The following is an 18,340-nucleotide window of genomic DNA, read 5'->3' on the forward strand; positions in this document are numbered from 1 at the left end:
GCACTACTCTAGAGTTAAAGTATACCTTAGTTTGAGGATATGCTGTTTTCATTTCAATTATACTTTAAATGAACTTATTTTGTTGGTCCAATATAATGTTTTCTATAAGAATATCTTTTTAAAAGCTCTCACTGTATGGATATCTCTTATGTCTCATGTCTTTAATTGCCAAAGACAAGTAGTATTGTAGTCATATATTAGTGACTATTTCATGTATTATTGACCATTATATTTTGGGCCAATGTATTTAGATGGTACTTTTAAGACCAAGTGAAAAATTCTGTGCAGCCAAATTCTTACTGTTTTTCCTTGTGTATATGATAATCTGACCCTTTCCCCAAACCCCAGCTCCCATTCCCCACCTCCAGGCAAAAAGGAGAACTTTTCCTTCCCTCTTTCTCTAAGGGAGAGAAACTTTTTTTTCTACCTCTCCTAGCTTTCATAGAATATTATTGGGATTTTTCATTCAAGGACTTTCAAATAATTGTTCAGAGAATATGGATCCCTATGGAAGGAGATCATGCAATAAAATATAATGGAGAATTTCCCTTTCTTTTCCTGTGTGAAGGATTAGGCCGAAACAAAAATTTAAACAGGAAAAGCCTGACTTCTTTCACTACACCCTCCTCATTTAGCCTTCTACTCACATCAGGTGTTCCCTCCCTCTTCTCCACAGTGAGGCTGCTCATCCTGAGTTAGTTAGTTGCCTCCTATCACTGGAAAGCCCACCCAGACCTGCCTTAGGGACCACCTTTGATGCTCTACCTCCTGTGCAGTAAAACTTCTAACCACATCAGCAAAGAATGCAGCGATCTAAACTGTGAGTTTGCTTTCTTGGGAGAGAGGATGCCTTCTTTTTGACCCAAACTTCAGGGAACTAAAAAGATTTTTTTCCCTCTAATTTTTTTTCTTCACTCTTTCTCTCCCTCCTTCTAAACTTTATCTTCACTTCTTTAAATCTTCTTTTTGTTTCTTCATGTCTTAGCCTAAAGAACTTTTCTTTAACCGACAATAACACAAAAATGAATTAATATTTCTTACCTGTTGGAATTATTTCATTTATTCTAAATGTATTGCTGCTACTGTGTTTCAGGCAGTGCCATTGAACAGTTTTATAATCTTTGTTGTTAAAGAGTGGTGGATTGCTATTTTTTATTAAGAATTAAAAAAAAAATTTATGTAGCATTTTAAAAGAAAATTTCTTCTTGTATAATTGATCCTTTGTGAAACAACTATTTATCCTGCAGTATTAAAAACCCACAAATACATTCTTCTGTGTTATTTTTTGATAGTGGAGTTAGGTTTCTGAGGATTTTTCTTCCTTTTCCAGAACCACCTACACATGTTTTTATCTATTCTCTTCGAGCTATGTTGAAATTGCAAGTGAAACTCTATTGGAGTTTTAAAATAAGAAATTTCGCTAGATGTAATTTTCTCATGCTACTATTGAAGAGCAATGATAGTAATACTTTCTGGTATTTTATCCTGTTCTTATATTGATGGGTGCTTTCTAGAAGAATTTTTATACTGCTTTATATGGAGAGGCATCAAAAATCTCCTGGGTGCTTCATATAATTCCAGTCTGTATCAGTTGGGAATTTTGTTTGCCTGAAAGTTACAGAACCCGATTATAGAAGCTCAGGGATTTATTTTTTTCATAACAGCAAGTCCAGAGAGAAGTAGTCCACAGCTGGTATAGCAGATTCTTAATATCAGCAGTGTCTCATACTCCTTTTGCTTTTCTTTTCTGCAATAGTTAGTATCTATCTTTCATCCTAATACTCACTACATAATCATAACAGCCTCCCTATTCTCTAGTTTCACATCCACATTCCAGGCAGGAAGAAAGAAGGAAGGAAAGACAAGGAAGAAGGGGCAGTGCCTATATGAAAAAGTAAATCTTGTTCCGGGATTCCCAGCTTTTACATTATTGGCTGGAACAATGTCACTTGTCACTGAGAGCCTCAGAGATATAAAAACGAAGACCAATATTGTAACCCTGAATAAAAATGGATCCTGTTAGGAAGAAAATAAGGGAGGATGGATATTGGCACCTAGCTGTGTCTACCCCAGTCTTAAACTTCAGATGATAGACTCTCCTCAGCAGTGATAGCGAAAAGCACATCAAAAGTCCATCTAATTGTTGAACTCTGTAACCTCGCTTGTGGCCTGACATTAACAGTTTTCTTCTAATGAATAAGCTTGTAATCAAAAGAAAGAGCACTGCATTTGTGACCATGAATCAGGAGAAAAAGTACTCTCTTTCAAATCATTTTGTTAAAGATGTCAGAAGGAATTTTTCATAAAAGGTACAATAAATTTGTATAAAAATTATGTTGTATAATCATACCAGAAACTTGTGTGATGGTAGCTGGGGCCAGGAAAACAAGTAAAAAGATATTGCAAATACCCCCTCTATACACACACACCAAGGTTTGAAAATCCTCCCCCCTCTTTTATTTCTATATACTTCTTTAAGCTAGATATATATGCATTTTCTCTTGGGCTTTTGAAATGATTAAAATAGCTCTCAGGATGTAGCAGGAGTTAGGGCATGAGAGAGTCCACTGTCTACAGAACTCTAAAGTCCCTCAGAAACTTCCATGTTCCTTTCCTTGCCTTGGAAAGAGAATCAAGTTTTTAAATGAAAAGAAACCTGTAGAATTGCACATATATCGTGATTGCATTTGTATAAAAATTGGATACAAACATGTATATGCATAGAACATCTTTAAAAGAATATAAAATAAAACACTAAACATGAACGACTACCAGGGCTAAATACAGTGGGGATATTAGGGCTAAGTAGGAAATTTTAATTTTTACCTTATAGTTTTCTATACAGTTTGGTTCCACTAGTTTTTCCAGGACAATCATTTTACCTTATGCTAATTGCAATGCATAATATTTCATAGTGGAAGTAATATGTGCCATTCTGCTCAGACTTTAAAAGAGAATTCTGCATTTTTAAAAAACACTTCTTAAGCTAGACTTTGGCCATAGTATTTGAACTAACACTTAAAAATGTCATAATTTGATGCTACATCCAAGATATTTCTTCATATTGGTATTGTTCTCACACTATTTGTCCTCTCAGAATCCTCATCGCCTTTGAAAACTTACCCTCAGAGGGTAATTGGAAAAATCCACATATGTCTACATGGTTCGGCAGTTTTAGAGTTAAGAAACTATCCATATGTTGTACAATTTTAAGCCTAAATACAACAGACATTTGTCTCCTCAGTTTATTAAGAAATTTTCTTAGGAAAGAGAAGAATGCAAATCTTAACACTTAAAAAGATCGCATTGTTATAAATAATCTCTTTGCTATTTTTTTCCTTTTCTCTAATGAAGTCCTGATTGTTCACCTTCTCTGAAGAGACTGAGGTCATGTATTTTTTTTCTAAAGTTTAGATTCTCTGGTAATCCGTAAAAATTAACTTTATTTTAAAATGTTTTTTCAACTCTCTTGCTATTGTGAAGCTATCATTACATTATATATCAGACGTTTCTCCTGCACTATAAGGAATTTCATATCAAAATATATTATTTTAATATATTTTTGGTAACTAAATAGATCTAAAAGGCTTAACATTTTGATAACATTTATAAGCAATTTAAAAGTGTCACACAATGTGGACATGAAATAATTTTTAAAACTAGGTGCTCTTAAATTATTTAACATGGAAAATTCTATTCAAGTAGCCATTACTCAGCCAAAAGCACTTTATAAGCTGAAGTTAGCCACTTTGAATTTCTCACTAGTAAGCATAAAATTGAGATGACCCAGATGACATTTACTTGTTTTAATACATTTTAATAATCCTTTATCTGTAATCTGTGGGACCAGATGTAGTTTGAGTTTTTCAGATGTTTAGAAATACAATATAGAGCTTATTCCTTAAAACTGGTGGTGCTTGGGGAGCATGCCATAATTAAACACATTAATATTTTTGCACAAATATATGAGTATTCACATTAAATAGGATAAACTTCAGTTTGGGTCAAGTTTGCTACCAAATGATATCAAGTCAGATTGGTTAGGTCACCATATTGATTATGAAATAAACCTTTATCTTCAGAGATTTTTATATTATGAATATAAGATTTTGGACTGAAGTTCACTATGATGTTGGTCAGTTCTCTGGGTCTCAATCATCTCATATGCTAAAATGAGAAGTTAGACTAACAGATTATTTTTTTGTGTGTGTGGTGAGAACTTATTTTATTAAATTATTTTTCAATTACAGTTGACATACGATATTATATTAATTTCAGGTGCACAACATAGTGATTAGACATTTATATATCTTACGAAGTGATCACCTCGATACTTCTAGTACTCATCTGGCACCATACGTAGTTATTACAGTGTTATTGACTGAATTCCCTGTCATACTTTATATACCTGTGACTATTTTTATAACTGACAATTTGTTAGACTAAGTTAATTATATGTGAACTCTTCAGGTTCTAAATTAGAATATTATTTTAATTCCCTGATATAAGAAACAACACAATTAAATCAGTTTTATAATACCTCAGTTTAATAATTACTTAGTTTAGAGGCCCTCAATATTCTTGAAAGGTGAGCAGTAATTATTTATGATTTGTATATAAATATTAAAGAATGTTGATCAAAAAGTGTTTCCACTCGGTTTTCTATATCGTTAGAACCAAACTAGGTTTCAAGTTCATGAAGACAATTACTTTTTGATTACAAGTTTGATTTCTAGAATGTGTTCTAGTGCACAGTTCTTATGGTCATAATTAAAATTTGAACTATGCATAAATGGTGAGAAACTTTTTGTAGCCATCATGATTTTGCTCTGAAGACCAGAAAGAACAAATTAAACAGAGTTAGAGCAAGGTAATGGAAAGGGAGTCTATAAAACCTCGTTTTATTGCAGAGCCTCAATCTTGCAATCTTTAACATCTTTAAAAATGTTTTAAAAATAATATTATAAAATTTTAGCTGTCTCTTGTTTCCTTGACAGATATGGAAAACATGAATAAAAGAGACCGACCTTTCATCGCAATTCAGAAAAACAATAGCTCAGGTATATTTGTACTTTCAAGTCTGCTTTGTGATTTATGGTGGATTATGCATAATATAAAATTGAAATGTTGATTTTCGAAATTTTAATCATGGAAAGCTAATTTTTTGGGTTTCTCCAGTTTCCTCACCATAGGCATTTAAATCACCTTCGACAGCTGTTAGGACAATCTCGCTGTCCTTCACTGTCCTTGTCTTTTTTGGAGCCATCTTATAGTCATGTGATCCATGATATATTTAATAAATCTTAATTACTTCACATGGCACTGATTAGTTATTCATATTATTGAGGCAAATGTACATTTTCTGCTTGAATTACTCAGTTTATTGTACTTTATGCTACTTGGCCTTAAAGTACCTTATACTTATGTTTTACTTTTTTCAAAGTAGCTAATATACCAGACTAAGTATTTGGATAGAGAATGCCTGCACAAACATTTTATATCATTTTAATTCTGTTTAGCCTATTAAATTTTTTAGCTTTCAGTTTCAATCTATTTTCAAATTTAATTAATTCTTTTTCAATTTTTCTAAGTTAGAAATACAGCTCTGACTTTAAAAAAATCTATTTCTTTAATTTGATTTATAATAATGTGATATTTAAATATTCACAGATGATGCTTAATACTTTTAAATAAAAAATGGTCACACTTGTATCTTGGCATAATAATTTTCTAAAGTTCTCAATATACTAACTTAGATGAAAGTATCTCTTTTATGCCCTTTTAGAAGTAATTTTATGCAAGGAATATATTGGAATATATTGATATAGCTTCAAATATACTATGAATGTTTTAATATATTATTTCTTGTATTTACTTTGAAATATTTAAAAATAAGACCTGAAGTCAGCATGTTGCCATAATTATATATTTTTTTGCCATAACTATATTTCGACTTCTAATAACATGATACTATTTCTTTGTCATTTTCTGTTTTTGATGAAAAACAGATAATCTGGTATTTCATGTGAAAAATGGAATAAGAAGCATCAAGTATAAGCCAGTAGACTATCAACAATTGCACGCATTAACTGAAGCAAAAAAATTAGCTTCTGCTTCTATAGAGCTAAAGGTTAGAAGTTGTGTGTATATCCGTGTGTGTGTGTGTGTGTGTGTGTGTGTGTGTGTGTGTGTGTTCTAGTTTTGGAAAATTGAATTGCTAAGAAGTAAAATGATAATAAAATGTAAATGTGAAAATAAATAACATTCTAAATAGTTTTTAGTGTCTTCCAACTATTAATAATAGTGAATTTATTGACTACTCTCAGACACTATGCTATATAGTTTATATTTGTTACTCGCTTAATGTTCATAATAACCCATTAGGTTTGAATTCAACTTAATTTTTAGAAAGATTACTGTTTCATTTGCTTTCAACAATTTCTAACTTAATCTGAAAAATAAGAATTGCTAGTAAAAGTGCCAGCCATGGGTTATCTGATTGAAGACTCCCTCTGCAACACCATTCAAATGAGCCCTCAGATGCTTCTCTTTTTTAGAATTCTCTTTTTTGACTTGACCTAAGAAAAGGTGAATCTGGACTAGACTTGAAAGGCATTTATGTGCAAGTGATTGTGCACAGTATTTTAGGATCATGTATGGTTTAGGATTACTCATGCAATATGTTTCCCTCATGTGTAAATAATACAGTATATTATAAACAACATTTTCATTGCTTGGTTGCATTCAAAATCTGGTTTGGCAAAGCAACATATTAAGTAATTTATAAGTTTTCATTCATAATTAATATTTTTGTGTTATATATTGTTAATATATTTTTTAAAAGGCAATTGTTATAAATTCAAAGCACATCTGATAACTTTTTCTAGAGAAACTACCATATATCCATGAGCTATATCCCCTCAAACTAAGAAGAGCACCTAAAAAAGTAGGGCATTATTTGGTTCAAATATAACAAGTTTAATGTTATCAGGACATTCAAAAAATTTTTTGAGAAAACCACTTATATAACTATCATCCTAATAAAACACTTTTTATATTTCTGACTTCTGTTTTGACCCATTATACATGTACCACATATACACATACATATATAAGTATAAACATATACATACATATTTGATTTTCTCCCATGATAACATAGACATAAAATCCTGTATACTTTTCCTCCTAATATTTTTCCACATAATCTTTATGATATTTAATTACTCAAGTAAATAAATATTCATTTACTTGAGTGTGCCTGGAAGATACAATGGTAACAAAATATACCCCTTACCCTCATGGAATGTACTGTTTGCAGGAGAAGGGGAGAGAAGTCAGTGTTTCTCAAATAATCTCCAAAATGTTGCAAGAGAGGGGAAGAGAAGTCAGTATTTCTCAAAAAACTCCAAAATGATATTACGTTAAGTATAAACTTCAATAATAATAATAATAAAACATGCTGTCTGGTTTGTAATAATAGGGCTTGACCCCAATTGGGTGGGAAGCCTGTTCTGAGGAAGTGACATTGAAATTGGGATCTCAAGGCCAATAAAATTGAACTGACCATAAACAGGAGTGATGAGTACTCCAAATAAAAAAAGATGCATGTCTGTTCATATCCCGATTTTTGGATATTGGGATTATATCCAATTTTATGATATTGGAAATTATGCTTTAGTAAATGTCTTCATGCATAGAGTTTTCCACTCCCATAGGATAAATTCTCATAACTGGGATGTCTGGGCAAAAAAAGAATGAATGTCTTTTAGCTCTATCCCAAAGTATTGTTCTAATAAAGATGCCACCACAAACGTTTTTGTCTATGCCATTGGAATATGTACATGTATATTCAGATATATATACATATATAGCCCTAATATTATCCATATATTTATTTTGTTCATCCGTTCTTCTGTCCATCCGTCCATCCATCCATCTATCCATCCATCCACTATGCATTGAAAGGAAAAAAAAACGATTTCGGCTTAATGTGGAATAGTTGATGTTAAAATCAGTGTTTGGTCAAAGTGAATTTCCTTTTGATGATAGAATCACTATCAAAGAATAAACATTTTAAAATTTTAATAATTAATGTGGTTTTTAAAGTTTGACATTAAATGCAGGGATAATAATTTTCAGCATTGTCAGCTGCTAGGTTGCTTCGCTATTCAGTGTGCCATACATTTTTGAGGTTAAACAGATGATCACTTAAAACTGACATTATAAATAACATCAATAACCTTTTTGTTCATAGAAAATAATTCAAGAAGAAGCCTTTTAGTTACATATTTCCTAGAAATAACTTTATATCTGGGATTCATACTTTTGCAAATCTCAAAAAATCCTTTGTCTTCAGCTCAGCTACTGAAAATGGTTCACAGTCTGTAGCAATCATTTTGACAAACTTCTTACTTCCATTTTTAGTCTCCATAGTTTCATAATGATAAGGAATTGTCCTTTTAAAGCATTTTTGTAATATCTGTTGTTTTGAATTTTAGTTAGTGAGAACAAAATGTGTCTGGGATACTCCATGATTTTCTAACACTTTCTTCTTTTCTTTATACAGTTTTTATTTTTTATTATATTTGGATTAAGGAAGATGTATTGAGAGTGTTGTTCTATATGATTTTTGGAGTCTTCCCTTCTCACTTAATTTGGAGATAGCAAGTTGACATTTTGCTTCTAATTTACTCCCATAAGGTGTGAATAATTTCCAACTATATCTTTTTTCTTGAGACTCGTGGCCTAAATAGAATTCAATGTCTAGAAATTAAAATATAATTCTTAAAGTTTATTTTGTTTAATGTTATGATTGCTAATATACCAAATAGTCTACACCAACTAGAATTATGAATATGATGTTATTTTTTTCTATTATTTAAATTTTTATAAAATATGTGTTGGATCAAGAAGAATATTTTATTCTTCTTAATATTACATAGTTAACATATTCTCTCTTAATATTTGTATTATCTGTCCATTTTCCTATTTATTTTACTAATTAAATGTGCTTATTTTTTGCACATGAAATTAACAGCTTTAACAATCATTGTTAATTGTTACAGCACTTTACTCTGGCAATCTTAACTATAAACATACTTAAAACTGAGCAATAGAATCTTACCATTTAAAGCACATAGGGAGATTTTTGTTTCAAGTTATGTATAGAATACTTACCTATATTTGAAAAAAAATAACAAAAATTATTGTTAATTAACAATAAATTTAGAAGACTTGCCTGATTTGTATTACTGGTATTGTTATACTGATTAGATGTAATGATTACCTACGTGATCACGGTGTCATTGATCATGCGCAAGTCCTGGGATGCCAATTAAGACATTGATGTGGACAATGAGTAATCCAGTCTTTCAAAGGCTGAAACTGAACTTGAAGCTAAATAGCAAATTTGGGTTGAAAATTGAGACCCAAATTGAGTTTTGGTACATTATATGTTAACCTTTCATTCCCAATTTAAGTATAAAAGATATCTTTATAATTATTTTTATTTGAATTTCTTTGCTTAGCAGGAATAAGTATTCTTGACCAACTCAAGTATCAATCTACTAATTCTTTTTTTAAAATGTTATATTGTAAGCATATGCAAAATTAGAGTGAATGGCATCATTAATCTCCATGTAACATTACCCAGCTTCAACTAGGATCAACTCTTGGCCACTGTTTCCTCTGTACTCCCACCCACAACTTCCCCCTGTGCCAAATTATTTTTAAACACATCTCAGACATCATAATATTTCACCATAAATATTTTAATTTGTATCTCTTAAAGGTTATGGGGAAAAAAACCCATACCCTACAATACTATTACCATTAAAAATTTCTTAATTGTTTCTTAATAATTTCAGTTATCTAGTCAGTGCTAAGTTTCCCTGATTTTCCCCAATTTTTTTCTTAAAGTTTATTCAAATCAGTGTCTAAGTAAGATCCACATATTACAATTGAATTTTTATGTTTTTAGATTTCCTCCTCTATCTCCTTGTATTTTTATAGTTTACTTGAAGAGTTTGTATTGTTTGTTTCATAGTTTCTTACAGTCTGGATTTTGCCTATTACATCCTGGTTGTGTCATTTAACATGTTTTTTTTTCTCTTTCATTTCCAGTAAATTGGTAGTTATATCTAGAAACTTGATCAGATTCAGGTTCAATTTATTTTGGCAAGAACACTTATTGATGGAATTTTTGTGCTTGTCTTTTTCTATTACAAATAGTGCTGCAGCGAGTGAGCTTTGTTCATTTATCTTTGTATACTTTTGTCAATATAGATTTCAGATAGATTTCTATAAGTAAGAGCAAACCCATGTGAAAATTTGCTGTACACATCCAAATCCCATAGCCTCACAGAGTGTTTTGTTAAACATTTGAGTTTTTGTCAACCTGACAGATGAGAAATTGCAACTTAGTACAGCTGTTTTTTTTCTTTTTATTTATATTAACAGTTCTTTGTTGAGGTATAACTCACATATAGTAAAGTGCACAAGTGCACAAATCTTAATTGTACATCTCAATGGATTTTAACAAATATATACACACATAACCAACACGTACATTGTCCAATAGTTATTGTTTATATCTCAAGTTAGATCATCTGGCCCAAAGGCCTTTTATGACATTTCGAGGTGCTTATTTAGGGTTTTATTATCTTGGATCATCTCAATAAACCAAATAGGAAACATCTAGTTTCTAATTCTTTTATAAATTTATTATTTTTGTTATTTTAATTTCATCAGCATTTTGAATAAATCATCATCCACCTTAAATATTGATTTCATATGGCTCATTGCCTAGCAAAATGAATTGGAATCACCTAGACATCTCTATATTGATAAAGATACAACTTTGAATCTTTTTGTTCTTTTCAGATTTTATTTTTCTTCATTTTTGGCCTGAGGATAGAAGTGGAGTCAATGGGTGAATTTACAAAAAATTAAGATGTTCTGCAAAATATTGGAAGTGTCTAGTGAAAAATAGTAGCTTTATTTTGACTTTTATAGTCTATTTAATTGGTCTTTCCCCAGGCCCAAAGGCAGCAGCATTGATTTTCTTTTAAGCTGTAAAAATGTGTCTACATCCTTCACCAATGTATTTTAATTTTTTTTGTATGACATAGACCAAATATGTCAAAGAGATCTAATTTCAAAAGTTGTGTCTGCTGCAACAAACTTTAGAGACTGTAGATGACAAATAGTTGGAATGAGTTTTAGGTATTCTTAAAGCAAATACTAGAGTGTCAGATTTTAGAAATACTATGCATTTTTATTTTTTCCCATAGATAAAATAGAGATTCTGAATGCATTCCTGCAGTGTCCAGTTCTTATTTAAATGTGCTTTTCTTCTAAATTCATAATTGTAGCACTCTTAATATCTCCTAAAGAAAATATTTGACTTTTACTTTGTGTTTTTTTAAATTATTTTTTTTCTTGCAGCCCTAATTTTGAGTTAGTATCCAGAACTGCGGAAAGATAAACTCAAGGTTAAAGTAATCAGGGAATGACAGCTAGAAATAGCATGCATTATAAAGAGTCCTTTTAGAACTTATCTTCTGAAGGTTTTTTATCTTCAGTATTGATCTGTTAAAGCATTCGGGGTACTAAGCATTCTAGTAGCAGAGAAAATATAAAATACATGTATTTCATCAAGTTTCTGATTTGAGAGTAGCACTTTGGTTAAAAGTATTAATATGGAATACACGAGTTCAACATATACACATGAGTACCAGGCAGAGTCTAATGTGGAAACAGATACTACTTGAGGAGGTCTCTAATGAGTAGAGGGGTCTTTAATTCAGGAAATGGTTACACAGGTGATAGAGCTGAGAAGCCAAACAGGACTGTGAAGCAATACAGGGATTAAGAACAGGAAGTCACTGCCATGTCAGAGTGACATTTAGAAAAAGCAAGGCTGTACCATTTCCTATGAACCAAGGTTACCTAGAGATAGCTGGAACTATAGTAGAACTGTCAAGAAAAGTTGGAGCAAATGAAGAAGATGCTTTGGCTTCTTTCCTCCCTCTCTTCAGTCTCCCACTGCCAGTGTCTCCTTTTGACAGAATGCAGCTGGAAACCAGCTGAGGGGTGTCTGAGAAACACAGGCTGCTCTTTGATATGGAGCAGATTAGTGAGAAGGCCAAGAAAGAATTTTAAGGCAAACAAACCCAGGCCTGATACAACTTGTTAACAGAAACCTCAAAGTACTAATTATATGTTAAATTTTTTAAAAAGTCATAAAATTTAAGGAAAATTGAAATTTAGTTAAAAATTTGGGTTTCAATGCTACCTGATATTTCACTATTTCTTTAAGTATCTTCAAATAAATATTTGCCTAAATTCTTTTTAGCAATTTATTTATGAAGTCATGGAATTGAAAGATTAAAATTGGATATTCGAGGTCATATTTCTAGTAGGTGTTGAAGTTGGGACTACAGCCAGGCCTCCCAACAGTTTATCCAATGACCTTTTCCCGTCCTATGCTGAAGGGCCAGATAAAAACCAATTCATGCACCAAGATTCTACATGATTCTGATGTTTATGAGCTTTATAATCTTGACCAAGTCTTTTAACGTCTCTGAACTTCAGTGTCTTCATCTGTAAAATGGGAGTAATGATGCTCATGATGCCTGGCAGGAAAAATGTACTGAAAGGTGAAAAAATATATGGAAAGCTCTTAAAATTTTTTCTGGAATTGTAAAAATTAATATATTATGTATTGTATGTACGGAAAATAGAATTACTTTACCTTCGTTTTCATAAATAATGTTAAAAACAGTTCTTAAATTGATCAATATTCCAAATCATTTTCTCTTTCACCTCCCAGCTTTTTGTTTAACAAAGTACTACTTTAAGGAGGATTTTGTGTTAGAAGATAAACTAATAGTATTTAAAAACGGTAAGTATTTAACTTAGAAAATACAGATTAAACATTTCCATTGAGGAAAACACATTTTTAAAATATATTGAATAGGCTCCTCTTTTCTTCTAAATCTAGATCAGAAAAGCAGTGCAGACTTCAAAGATATCTAAGGAACAAACACTAATAAAGCAACACAAACAAGTGTGGTGGCAGGAGCATCAAAGGCTAAATGAAGTCAGGTAAGAGCTGAAGAAAATTTTAATAAGAGCACCTAGGAATTACTAAGATTTGCAGTTATTTAGTTAGATAGTCTATAATTGTCTATTAAACAATAATAATAAAAATTTAAAGTTATCATTTGGAATTTAATAGATATATTAATATGGATTTCGCTTTTCTTAGGGGGAAAAAAAGACACTATTTTCTAATCACTTTCTCTTCTGCACTCCCACTCATACTAGCAATACACCTAGCACAAGGGCAAGCATCCCATCATATTCATCTTTTCATTGGAGGATACATAGCAGGAAATGTATAAATGATTTCAATAAATTAATGCATAAATAAACTAAAGGGTTCAAGTTGTTCAGTAATTTCTAGATGTAGCTGTATCATGACTAACATTCAATTTGTATTTTTGACTTTGTTATTATTTCCAGCAGTCACTTCAAGATGAATTAAAACTAATGATTCTATACTTGATCTTAACTGTAATTTTTGAAAAATAAAATTCAAAAGTCAAGGCAAAAAGAGAAGGCAGGTGTGTTCTCCCTCCATTTGAGGTACATATACCAGTTGATGATCATTATATTTATAAAGTATGCTTTTTAAGTGTATATTTATATCAAAATAGTTAACTTTTGTTGTCTTATTCTAAGTCAAATCTCCAAATACCATTCACTTTAATTTTGATGTAGGTGCTTTTTATAGTAATAAGAGTTTCTTATTCTGGCAAGAGATTCCTACAAGTAAAAGGCTTGTGATTGGAAGTGCTTTTACATCACAGTATAACTTAAAACATGGAAAAATGAGATTATATAGACTTTGTTGCCATACTGCTGCTAAGAAAACAAATCAGACCCATCTTATCCCTCAAAAAGTTATCGTTTGTGGAAAGTTTGAATCCATTAGAAAAAGTTTTTCTTGAAAATTTGCATAACTTGAAACCTGATAAAGAAAGCTGTTAGGAGGTTTTAATTATGGTGCTCACTGATGCAAGCTCAAATGTGAAGGAAGACATGAGTGAAAGTTTTTTTTTTTTTTTTATCTTGGCTGTTCCATACTCTTCTTAATGTGTATATTAAGCTGTTCTTGAGCTAGATAGAAGAGGTGTATACATATCATTGTGGAAAAAAAAAAAAATATATATATATATATATTTATTGACCTGGAATGACACAAAGATGATGGAAATGAGGAACTTATAAGGGCTGAATATTGGACCAAAAAAAGAATTCCAAGAAAAATTTTTGTGTTATTCTAGAAAGTAGGCTAATTTCAATATATGTTCAGTGAAATTAAGAAATAATAGTGAAAGGAGGACAGTTAGAGTGTGGCTAGATTTGTGGAGAATTTAGGAACCATCAGAAAATCAGGAGTTTAAGCTCTATCTTTAAAAGTCTATCTTCCCTTTTAATAAAAAAATTAAAAGTAAAGTATTCTTATGCATCACTATGAGAGGCTCCATTTGAGAATCTCAGGCCTGTAGAAAGTAAGGGCCTCAGTTTGGTTGGGTAATTTAGCATGTACCAGGTACTATGTTAAGTACTTGGCATGCTTTATTTTATTTACTCCTTACAATGACCCTGCAGAGGTCATTTAGGTATCAATGCTATCTCCACTTTACAGATGAGAATCTTGAGGTTCAGAGGATTAGTTATTTGCAGAAAGCAAATCAGCTAGTTTATTTGAAGGTGATATTGGAGCTCTTATCTTTAACTCCTGTTGTCCATGAACTTGAAGTAGAGCAGCTTTTTGTTTTTTCCACAGAGTCCCACTCATAGTACCTGAGATCTAATTGGTTTAGCCTTTGTAGAAAAAAATGATTTTGCCAAACTTTAATGCCTTGAAATCTGTACTAAGGAAACAAGTCACATAAAATTTTCAAATATGAAATTATATTTTATATTGAAATTTATAAAATTATATTAGTAATTGATATGTTTTCTCAAGCTACACCTCTGGAAGACTTTGATATACTTCCCCAGGGTCCCTTGCTCCCTTGTTTCAGAATGGCCAGTTTAGAGGTTTAAGAGATAGTTATTTATATTGGTCATGTGATAAAGAGTTATAATTTTTATTTTAATAAGAGGTTTTGATTAATAAAGTTTGTGAGGGCTTTTGGTCCACCTTACTACTTTTACTATAATGCCTACAAGGGATGTTTTTAACCAAATCTCTGTTAGAAATATATGTAGTCTCTTGCTCACAATTTTAGTTTTAAAGCATTATTTTAAAAATATCACCTTTATACAAAGCATTTCATAGGGTTTTACCAACAATTAAATGTTGTCTGGAAATGTGTCTTTAAAGATAAAATTGAGACCAGTATTTAAACCATGTGACTTAGGGCACTGGAGAACTCTCTCTGAGCCTAGCTACTGAACTCATTCCTTCGCCAACAGTTGTGAGACTTCCTTCTCTGGCCTCTGTGTACGCTCACTTGGGAAGACTTTTAATAGTGAGAATCGGATCAAATAGCTGAGTCTAAAATGTCTGCGCTACTGAGTTCCTCCCTTGTTGGAGGGCTAAAGCTTTGGCCTTCAGCCTGCTCTGGTGTCCTAATTTTCTACAGCTCTCCTGGTTGGTAGTTCCATGTATGGAACTAACAGATTCACTTGTTCTGCCTTTCACAACCCAAGTTTCTTTGCTTATTGTTTGCTTAAATGGCTTCTGATTTACCACTCTCTTGTACCCCATGCTTCACTTGTTTTGCCAAAATTAGTAACTAAGTGGTTGCTCTAGAAATCTCAGGAAGCTCCGGGTAATTGTTGATGTTCTGAGGAGACTGATTCTACACCTAGAATGTGGGCACCATCCTGGCAAGGCCGAAGACCTGTACTGAGAATAGACTCCTGAGAGCTCAAAAACACCCTTCTCTGGGCTGGTTTATCTTGCAGGTAGTTGCATTGCAACTAGGCATATCTAGGAAGTAGATTAATATATCATCCAGGCAAAAGGTCACACAAAAACCAAGAGATTTTGTAGCCCCATCATATTCAGTGGTACCAGAAGAAAGGCCAAATAACATTAGGAGGCACTAAAATTTGCAGCTTTAGACACAGAAAGTTGCCTTACATTCAATTGTCCCCTCTTCAGATCTGGAGGAGGTTGCATGTACTACAGAGTTCTAAGAACACCTGGAACCTAGTCTAGCATGTCAGTGATAAATAGGACAGGGTTCTCTTCTCCAGAGTTATCATTTTTAATATCCTATGTCTATTGCAATTTTAATCTATATTTTCTAAATCATCCTACAAAAGAGAAATATTCTTCCAGGTATGGCTAATAGTGGATTTCATGGTCCTTAGGGAAATTAGGGAAATATATTTCATTCCCTTTTAGAGAATCTCAATGCATTTTATCATAATCAAGTTTCCGGGAAATCCACACCATAAAAACTTGTCTGATTTTGTTTAGTTTACCATTTCCCATATTTCTTTCCCTAGCATCTCCTTGACATTACTGTTTTATAGAACACAATTTGGGAAATATTAGCCGGCTTTCACAAGCTAGTCCCAGATTCTTGTAGTTCTTGAGGACATAAAAAATGCTTCTGGATTTTTTGGGCTCTCAGGACAATTAGGGAAACAAGCTAGTCTTTTCTGATGACTCAGGATTGTTAATCTATGAAGCCAGGATGGAGCTTACTAGAATGGTTACATACAAAGTAGCAGGTTGATCTGTACGAACAAAGCTACTTCTCCTATTTGTTTGTATGCTCTACCATGGCTTTCTGGGTACTGACAATATAAGGGAATTGAGCTGGATGGTTTATAAGTACTATGTTTTTGTTTAAGCAAATCCATTATGAAATAACTTCTGGTTTTACTCCACCGTTATACATCCATCCTCTCTTTAACAGTTTCAAATTTAGTCTTAAAGATACTTCTGGCAAAAACTACATGCTGGAAAAATACATGGTGAAGTATCATCTATAATAGCACCCCTCCTTTATATTTATATATATAAAAACCCTGTCCCCTGTAAGTGAATTGGCTTAGAAGATGAGGGCACATATAAAAAATAATTGATAATTGTGAGAATTATTTAGATATATCTTAAAAAATTATTCAAACCTCCACTATAAAATAGTAAATGTGCCATAATTACAACTCTTTAAAATATACAAGCATGTAGACAAGTGCTAGAAACTTATAGAAAAATGAAAATAATCATGGAATTGAAGTGTTGTAATTGTTGCTATTTTAAATTTTATGCCATTTTAATATTGTATTTTAAAAATGATAATAAATCAAAACTATTTTCTAAGATTTCATTAAATCTGCCATAAGCAAGGGATAGACTACAATATTTTGGGATGTCCATTTAGAGCTGGTTATGATTTTACTCTAAAAATGACTATATTTAAATAATATCATAAAAGATCATAAAGATTTGTTACTTTTATTTGTGTATAAAAATAAAGTATATCTTTTCTCCCATTTTTCTAGTTCAGGACCTCATCTTCTCTTAACTGTTAAAATAAACTCCTTGTTGGTCCTGTTTTACCTGATCCTCTCCTCCTCATTTTCCATTTTTATTGATCACCCCTCTTTCCAGCCCATCCTGCATCCTGCTGCCTTGGGAATTTTTCTAAAACACAGATCTGCTGAACAGGCTAGTAGTGCTTGCCTTTGTTCACGTGTTACTTCTACCTGAAATGTTCACTCATGTTTCTTTCTAGCTCGGTGTCTAGCCCTTGCAGGAAATTCAGTTTTGTCTAAAACATCTACAGAGATATTTGGTCTATGCCAAGAGGTCCTTGATAATTATGTACATAATTAATATAAACCCTGCTCTTCTGCACAATTCCAACCTAGACCCATCTATCTAACCCCATTTGACATTACCAGGTAGTCTACTGAGGCAAGAAGGGTTATTATTGGCAATATAGCCACAATATAATTATTGGACCAATAAAACATGATAACATTTTTTATGTATTAATCCCGTAAACTAAAAGTAGAAACAAATATTATGGACTATTGGAACCCAGGGACATTTTGTAAGCATGGACGTTTTTGACAGGACCAAATATCAAAGACCATTTGACATGGACCAAATATACTCAAGGACATTTTGCACAGAACTGTATTTCAAGGACCTTTTGGTGTGGACCAAATGTCTGCTAATTGTGTCTGGGAAGTACCTAATCCATGTTAAGAATTTAGTATATGGTCTACATAAATAAACAAGTAGATAAAACCACATTAGATTAAATTTCTACTACTAGTTATTTTTTAAACC

At 32.0% G+C, this 18,340-nt stretch overlaps 1 protein-coding gene across 2 annotated transcripts in view; it reads left to right on the top strand.

The window, feature by feature from the left end:
* The window catches only part of CCDC148 (coiled-coil domain containing 148), a 198,471-nt gene that overhangs the window by 49,010 nt on the left and 131,121 nt on the right, over positions 1–18,340 (top strand). The window contains exons 1-4 of one of the 2 annotated variants that reach the window (XM_011359009.2): positions 749–820; positions 4,998–5,060; positions 6,009–6,130; positions 13,007–13,110. In XM_011359009.2, the coding sequence (XP_011357311.2) occupies positions 757–820; positions 4,998–5,060; positions 6,009–6,130; positions 13,007–13,110 (353 nt within the window). In that variant the 5' untranslated portion in view covers positions 749–756. Of the gene's footprint in view, positions 1–748; positions 821–4,997; positions 5,061–6,008; positions 6,131–13,006; positions 13,111–18,340 lie in introns of those variants that run through there. The other variant, XM_011359026.2, reaches the window with a different exon arrangement.

This window comes from Pteropus vampyrus, unplaced genomic scaffold, assembly GCF_000151845.1.
Source record: "Pteropus vampyrus isolate Shadow unplaced genomic scaffold, Pvam_2.0 Scaffold2, whole genome shotgun sequence".
Lineage (NCBI taxonomy): Eukaryota > Metazoa > Chordata > Mammalia > Chiroptera > Pteropodidae > Pteropus > Pteropus vampyrus.